The 9,222-nt window shown below is 45.8% G+C and overlaps 1 protein-coding gene across 2 annotated transcripts in view; it reads right to left on the bottom strand.

Annotated features, from left to right (window-relative positions):
- Nucleotides 1-1,124: 1,124 nt before the first annotated feature.
- Nucleotides 1,125-9,222, bottom strand: part of ache (acetylcholinesterase (Yt blood group)) — a 105,257-nt gene continuing 97,159 nt past the window's right edge. For both annotated transcript variants that reach the window (XM_080023424.1, XM_080023425.1), the window contains exon 9: nucleotides 1,125-4,140. In XM_080023424.1, the coding sequence (XP_079879550.1) occupies nucleotides 4,019-4,140 (122 nt within the window). In that variant the 3' untranslated portion in view covers nucleotides 1,125-4,018. The remainder of the gene's footprint in view (nucleotides 4,141-9,222) is intronic.

The following is a 9,222-nucleotide window of genomic DNA, read 5'->3' as shown; positions in this document are numbered from 1 at the left end:
TATTGTTTCATCACAACATTATATGTTCACAGCATTTCAATATCAAATATATAATTGATGTAGTATATTATTGCTAACATCAAATGTACTGTACCTATTAGTTAGATATAAGATATTAATTATTTTGATTACAGTATGTTCAGAAGTATACATCAGCATTGAGCATATTTATTTCATGGGAAATAACATTCACCATTCGGAGAATAATACTGGGGACATGGAGGAGGGTTCATGGGACATGCACGCAAGGTTGCTTATTAAATGGAGGACGGAGAATGAGGATAACCGCCGTCTCTAATTGCTACCAGAGGAGCTTGTGTGTCTAGAGCGCTCATGCTGCTGGTCACACATGTAGCCTTTTATTTATGATCAAAATCCGCAAGTAGCTACAGGTTGTCTCTAAAGAGCGCTTTTCAGTGTAAGGTACGTAATTTCCTTGCATTATCTAGCATTGTCATTTTCTTAATAAAGCTAGCTCCTTTACATGCCTGATGGAGTCAACCAATTGAGACATTTGGTTAAAGAATAGCAGACCTTCTAGTGTCAAGATAAATATTGCGTTGCACCGTCACATAGAGACACACACATCACCTAACAAGTCAAAGCCACACACAGTAAATACTTTAGGCACACAGAGAAATAATACAGGTGAGGGGACACACATAGGACAAACACGGCTTACCACACACAGACAGATGGAGTTACACACCAGCGAGCCGAAGATGCAGTTGTTTTGGAAAACGGAAATAGACACATTATGAATGCACACAAAAGGCCAGACGCAAATGCAAGCGAAACACCCCAGTTACACATTGTCACACACACACACACAGACAGACACACACAGACAGACACACACAGACAGACACACACACACACACTTTATAGACAGGACAGGATATAAGTTAATTTTTTTTTCCATCTCTCTTTGGTTCTGGGCTTTCATCTTTCTACCGTTTCCACCTCCCCTTCTGCCCAAGCTGCTCAACCCTCCCATGGCAACTAATCCAGCTATCCATCAATCAATCCATCTATCCATCTCCACTTCTCCTCTTATCTATACCCTTGTCTTAGCCAATGCCCCCCCCCCCCCCACACACACACACACTGTTCCAGGAATGTGCTTTGCTGACACAGCCCCCCCGCCCCCAGATAATTCCTTTAGGCTCCATTAGCGGACATATTCTGGGGTGGGTGGTGGGTAGTGTAGTATGTGTATGGAAGAAGGAGAAGAAGGGACGGTGATGGACTGAGAGAGGGGCAAACAGAGTGGTGGAAGACAACCTGAGGACGAAAGGATGTATGGAGGGGTGATGTGGAAAGAGACAGAGCGAGGAGGGTGGAGGCGGAAGAAACGAGGACAGGATGGATAATTAAGAGATAAGGCGTTGGAAGATTGAACAAATGGACACACGCACACACACACACACACACACACACAGAAACACACACAAAATGTAACACAAAATTGCAAATTAAAAGGGTAACTGGAAGCTCAGACAAAATTCTCCATTTCTTCCAACACCTTTTTGGAAGAGATGATGCACAGAAGGAAAAAATAAAATACATTTGGGGGAGCAAAGGAAAGAGCAAAGACACAAACACACAAGCAAAGTTTACGCACCCACACACACACACATTAGCCAGGGGCTACATATAGGTCCACGTTGTGAAATCCAAATGCGAGATGCATGCACGCTGCTTCAGAACATGTCGCTTTAGTGTTTGGACATCGGGAAAACCTTCAATCACACCAACTTGTGGGATGGATGAAGAGAGGCCAACCACAGGGAGATGGGGGAAAAAACGTGATTATTATTAAATCGTTTAGTCCCAGTGAGGGGTCCCGAGTAGCTGTGTGGCGAGAAATAGCTTGGTTTGGATTCATTACATGTTCACACACACACACACACACACACACACACACACACACACACACACACACACACACACACACACACACACACACACACACACACACACACACACACACACACACACACACACACACACACACACGTTTTGCGACGTGATGAGAAAATGTCCGACGGTTAAACCACCTGCGGTGTTTAATTGAAAAAGACTGAAAAAAAAGTAAAATCTTGAAAGCACAAGAAAAGTGAAACCAAAAAAACAACAAAAAAAAACCCCAAAAACAATCCCTGTAAAGTTTGTGAGAAAGACAGAATGGCAGTGAAGTTACAGCATGAAACATGAAACACCACCCTTTTCTCATTGTCCCTCACCAGTGCGCGCGCACACGCGCACACACACACACACACACACACACACACACACACACACACACACACACACACACACACACACACACACACACACACACACACACACACACACACACACACACACACACACACACACTTATTAGAGGTAATTCCATGCACCTTTGATGTGTTGTTTTTTTTTTGGACCACTTTCCTGCATGATCCAGCGGTCCCTCGCAGAAAACATCTTCGTGGGTTCAGGCTTTTAAGTTTTTATTTACACAAATATTTGAATTGAGGGTAAACGAATACCCATACCAGGTCATCTTATTAAACCTGAACGAAATCATTCATCGTTTACGTTTGGAGAGTTGCGAAAGAAAACACCAAACAACACGTTAGCACGTAGCGCTCCCTCAACTCGGCAACATGATATTCTTCGAACATCCAACATACAACACTGGATGTGACTGCCACCAGGGTAACCTTTAATCCCTCTTGATTAGTCTATATCTATATCTGGGGTGGGAGTTTTGACCAAGCATTTCTACGGCTTCCTTTTCGTGGCCAAATTGTCAAATTCTACTTTAGGGAATTCAGTTGAGATGTTTGTTTCTTATGCAAGCAGACCCCTGGACCAAGAAGCATAACGCACAGAGATCAGAACATGGCGTGGCTCATATCATGGTCAATGTCAACGAAACACACAATTTCAGATAGTATTGAAATAAATAAATAAATAACATAAATAAGTAAAGACAGTGCTTCATGTTTTGTGTGGTGCGTAAAAAAAGTAATAATAATAACAACACAAATTCAGTTATTTCAAAGACAAAACACTTACAATGGGGGGATGAAGGAAAGTGGTCATCGATGTTATATTCCGCTGTCTCTCTCTCTCTCTCTCTCTCTCTCATACTCCCCCCGCTCTCTCTTACCCCTTTTCCACCAAGGTATTTTGAGGGACGGTTCGGAGTCGGTGCCTAATCTGGAACCAGTTCTTCATGTTTTGATAGCAAAAGATCTGGCTCTGGAACAGGAAAACTGGCTTCAGAGTGGCACAGCTCGGCTGGCTTCAGCAATACGGAATTCAAGGACGTAAAATCTGGTCCGTGGAGATCTCAAGTGGCTATATATACATAAAATACATCATATTTTATTGAGTTGGAGTGCACTTTTTCTTAAATTATTAGAATGCACAAGCTGCGAGGCCGCGCTTAAACTCGGGCAGTCCGTGGAGCCAGGGCAGCGCCAGAGCTGCTGGGGCGAGGGAGCTCAGGGCTCCGCAGACTGCCAGAGTTCGAGCCCGCTCCGCCCCCCGATTTTAACTTTAACTTTCCCGACAAAATTGTCCTGGTTTTCACAACAGTTAAAATAAGAATAATAAAATTATATTTGTTTTCAGCGCTTACATCGATGTTTATCATGTTCTGTCCCACTAATTACCTAACCCAATAAAAAGAAATCAATGCACCATGACACATAAGCGATAATAATAATATCAATAGTAATAATAACAATAATTGTCCCCCATCCTGATGAAATGCGGAGACCTATGCTGACGCCTACAGTGATGTTATGACGTGGTTCTCGGACCTGTTTTCACGTGGAAAAGCAAACCAGTTCTTAGAAGGTTCGCAAGTTGAACCAACTGTGAACCGGCACTAGCACCAATTCAGAACCAGCACTAGGTTCGCATTGGTGGAAAAGGGTTATCTGTCAGAGATTCAAACACACACACACCACAGGCACTCCTTTTCCATGTTTTCCTTCTGGCTCCTTTCTCTCTCCATTCAGAGGTCTGTGCAGCGCTCCTGCTTGCTGTAGTGGTCAAACTGACTCTTCCAGTGCATCATGTAGGAGGACCAGCGGTGGAACTCCACCTTCCACTGCCGCTCTGCCTCATCAATGTTGTCTGCAGACATAGAGAGAGAGAGAGACAAGAGGGGGAGAGGAAGACAGAGGGAGAGAAAGAGAGTGTGAAAGAGAAGAAGAGAGGGAGGGGGGGTGAGGGAGAGAGGGGGAAAGAGATAGACATGGAAGAAGAGAGAGAGACAGAGAGAGAGAGAGAGAGAAAGGGGAAGATAAAAAAGAAAGGGGGTTTCGGTGAGTTGCTCCAATTGCTCACACAAGCAGTGGCGCCCTCCGGGTGCACTGGCCATATCACAGCTACCACTTACACCACTTTCCCACTGCACCAAAAACCTGGAAACACCCGCTTCCATCAGGCATTTGTCATCAGTGGGAAAGGAAAAACTCAGTCCCGGGTCAAATGACCCTGCAATAGACACAGGTTTTAATCGGCTCCACCTCCAATCGGCTCTGAAGTGAACAGGACACCCGGGTCGACCTGCTAATGTTGGCCCTTTTACCATGATGCGACTCGCTTTGAAGTTCCAGACGTTGGCGCAGAAATAGACAGGAATATCCGTGTATCCTTTGATTGTTTTGGGTGTGGAGATCCCGCCGTGGGGAACACAGCAGAGAATCTCCACGCTCCCCGCTGGGCTCCGAGTCACTCCAGCATCGCCCCAAGCACCGGTCCCAAGCAACGGCATTTCTTCTGGCAATGGGAAAGGTGTCAATCGCCTGTTTTTAACTTTAATGGTTTCAAATTTTGGTGTGAAAACGGTATTAAAGGGTTAGGATTAGGTAGGGTGATGTGTTGTGGGTATTCACTATGTATCACTATACAGTAGCACTGGCCTACTGAGTAACAGGAGGAGAAAAGATGTTTTTTATAGGGGACTGGGTTGTAGCTGTAAAATGGAAATGAAAGAATTGAAGAAAGGAATTTAATGTAATAAGGATGTTTGACTGTGTGAAGGGGAGCTCTGTCACTCTCTGTAGGTAGCGCGCACACACACACACACACACACACACACACACACACACACACACACACACACACACACACACCCACCCCCTCCCCTCTGCTGTTCCCCCTTCCCCTCCACAACTTTCTAAGTAGCACCGGGCACGCTATGCGATGGTCAGCTGATCCAGAACACGTATATTTATGTTTATGTTATGTTATATTGTTTAGGTCATGGTCTTGAGTGTTTTATTGAATTTCTTTAAATTATTAATATGAGTGTATATATTATGGTATTTTTTCTATCAGATTAAGCCATAGTTTGAGGCTCTAGTGAAGAGAGACCGATATACTGTACAGGTACTCCTCCCTTAACGACCTACAGTACCTGTTTAACAACTGTTCAGATGACCAGATCTCTGACCAGTCTGTATTGTGTACGGCGTACAATACCGGGGCGTGCGTGCGGCGTGCACGGCGTCTCAGTGTCAAGCATCTCAACGCACATCACCGTTCTCAGTCTCAGTCTCGTTCCCGCAATCTGTCAGTATTCACTACACTAGCGTTGTCAATGGCCACGCCCCCTTACCATGAAATAACACGGGTCCTCGCTTATCAACCAATTCACTTAACAACCTGGTCCTCAGAACGGAAGTCGGACGTTAAGTGAGGAGTACCTGTAATACAACCTGGAGGTAAAGTTAATTGAGCCTGTGGGAGGGGCATAGGGGAGGAGGGGCATAGGGAGTATAAAAGGACTGCCATGGAGGCAGGTCCTTAGTTTGATCTTGGGTTAAAGCGGGTTCAACTGCTGTTTGGTTTCTCATCAGTAGTAAATTCCTTTAAAAATGATTGGTATTTTATTTGGTTCCAATATTTTTCCATTTTTATTTTTGTAAGTATTTGTCACAATCTTTGCACTTTGGGAGGACTGCACAATAAATCAGTGTGCTCACTGTGTGTCTATGACTATGCCTGGATTTTATATCAGGACTGATGTCCAAGAAACTGAACCCCGCGACATATGGTGTCATGGCAAACCGGCAGATAGTAAGCTGTAAGGCAACCGAACACCTTCCAAAGCAGTGAACAAGACTGCGCTCCCAGAAACATGAGCAGCAGCAGCAGCAAGACAGGACAGTGGCAGAGAATGAAAATGTGGCCTGGGATACGGAGCCTTCTTCATCATCAGATGGTGAAGATGGTGATGGAAAATCCGGCCCGAGGGGGCCTGGGTCAGGAAGTGCACCAGGAGGAAAGCTGCTGGCCATGATGAGGGACTTCCTGACCGCACTGCAGAGGAGAGAGGAGGGCATCTTAGTGGAGCTGCTTGGCCTGAGGGTGTCTCTACAGCCTGCTCCCCAGCCATTTCAGCCTGCCCAAGTGCAACCAGCTGGGACGACCACCCCAACCACAATGACCACATCCAGCCCCAGCCAATGCCAGAGTGGAGGCATCGAAAGTAGCATAAAAATCCACCCTTCCAGTGACGTTTGATTCGGTCAGAGCAGCACAGCAAAGAGTAGATTGGAGAGGCCGTCATCCTAGAGCAGCTACTCCGTGGTGAGGACTTGGGTGAAGGAGCATGAGACACCAGATGGAGGTGTAGCTGCTAAGCTAGCCCTCTAGTACATCAATGCATGGCAACGAGGATCAGCTACACGTCCATCCAACACTGCACCAAGACTTGCTAGGGGGGGGACCAGCTATGAGCCCCGAGAAACCATGGCAAGCCCAGCCCCAATCCAGCGATCACCTGATAATGTTTGTTTTCATTGCCAGCAACTGGGCCACAAAGCTTCTGTGTATCCAATGTGCAAAGCAAAGGTCTCTGGTGCATGCTCTGTGCCCCGAAATGGTGATAAGCCCCCGGGCAATGATGGCAATATTGGACAACAAAAATATATAACTGTGACAGTCAATAGCCAACAGGTTACTACTCTTTTAGATGCTAGCAGTGTCATGTCTCTAGCAGACATTGTATGTGGACATGGGGACAAACATGCCTACCCCAAAGCAGACTTGAATGTTTTGATCAATGAGCAGCTTTACCTGTTGACTGATGGGGTTGTGGAACACTTACTAGTGGATGTTGTACTGGGAAGAGACTTTCCCTTGCTGATGGACATGCTGCAGGAGGGGGTCGGAGGGGTTGGTTCCCCTACCCCTACCCTATCTCCTGAGGAAAGGATGGGAGACTCCTATGACATCAGCAAACAGAGGTGTGGTCCAGTTTGTGTTGGAGATGAGGGAACAGATGGTGAGATACCATGAAAAAACAAAGATGAACCTACATGAGGCCCAGAAGGCGCAGAAGACCTAGTATGACCAGCAACCCCGGCACCCTGACTTCAAACTGGGCCAAAGAGTTCTTCTGCTGCTTTCTTCCTCCACCAAAAAACTTTTGGCAAAGTGGCAGGGACCTTACATCATCATCTGCAAGGTGGACCCATATGAGGTTCATCACCAAGATAAAAATAAACAAAGACAAACATACCATGTGAACCTATTGAAAGAGTGGAAGAAGCGCATGACAGAGGCTCCAGAGATGGCAATCCTGGTGAAGGAAATCGGCATGGAGGAAGAAGAGGAGTCAGGTTTGGAGAGCCTAACCAAAGCTGCCATCTTACTCATCTTGTGCCAGAACAAGCAGAGCAGTTCCTCCAGGTTTTCAAGACAGCTCCTTCGCTCTTTGCTGCCAATCCTGGAAAGACGACTACCGTCAAGCACACTATCTGCCTGAAGGAAGGTCAACCTATCAAGGTATGAAGGACAACAACAGTCGCCTCACTCACTGGTACCCTGCCCTACCACTCTTTAATTTCACCATCTGCCACTGATCAGAGGAAACAAATGAAACTGCTGACTTCCTCTCCAGATAGCCGCACATCGTCAATCTCCGGGAGGAGTGGGATGGTGTGAGGTCTCTGTCAATCTCTGCGGGTTGCGCACCTGCAGGTAGTGAACACACACAAACACACACACACACACACACACACACACACACACACACACACACACACACACACACACACACACACACACACACACACACACACACACACACACACACACACACACACACACACACACACACACTCCGCTCCCCTCCACTTGCCAATTACTTGGTTTTGCCAAGATTGTCCTCCCGTCACGGTTTCATTAGCACAGGGACAGGCACGCATGCTCAGTGTGCCGATGATTAGCTGATCCGAAACATGCATTTTTATGCTTATTGTTTAAGGCCATGGACCTGAGTGTTTTGTATCATTTCTTTAAATGATTATTATGAGTTATGGTAACATTTTCTGATGAACTGATGTCCAAGGAACATAACCCTGCAACAGACAGGTATAGTAATTGTGTCATATTGTCTAATGAAAATGTAATATGAATGCGTTATAACTGTGTAATAGAAGCATAATGATTGTGTAAGAATAAGCAGTGTAATATGTGTCATGCATGTGTAATAAATAAGTGATTGTATAATGGATAAATAATGTGTAAGGATTAAAATGTAGTAAATGTAATGACTGTATTGACTATGTAAAGAATAAAAGAACTTGGGACCACTGTTACACACCTTACAAAAACGGATACAAGACTGTCTCGCTCCCTGCTTTTGGGAACAGATCACTCCGCGATTTTGCTGGTTCCGGTTTACAAGCCGTGCATCGTGCGTGAAGCGGTGGTGACAAGGGATGTAAAGCGGTGGTCGGACCAATTAGAGACCATGCTAAGGATGCTCTTACTGATTTAGACTGGGGCATGTTCCAATCAAGTTCCAGTGACGTCAGCGAGTTTACGGAAGTAGTTGTGAGCTTCATAGCTAAGTTAGCGGACAGCATGGTTCCCACAGTGAAAGTTTGGTTATTCCCGAATCAGAAACCGTGGGTCGATAAATCCATCCGTGGCGCTCTGAATGCTCTCACGGCCGCTTACAACGTAGGTCTTGTATCCCGAAACATGGACAATTACAAAGCGGCGTCGTACAACATGTGAAGGGCGGTGAAGGACACCAAACGGACGTACAGAGAAACAGCGGATCTACAGATGGATCAACGGGACACAAGACAAGACGCTTGTGGCAGGGGCTGCGGACTATTACTAACTACAAGAGAAGCCCCTCCCCAGCCACGAGTGTGGACGCCTCCCTAGCCAACAAACTGGACTCCTTTTATG

Source organism: Zeus faber, assembly GCF_960531495.2.
Source record: "Zeus faber genome assembly, chromosome: 22".
In the NCBI taxonomy this organism is placed as follows: Eukaryota; Metazoa; Chordata; class Actinopteri; order Zeiformes; family Zeidae; genus Zeus; species Zeus faber.
This window is presented reverse-complemented; position numbering and strand designations above follow the sequence as displayed.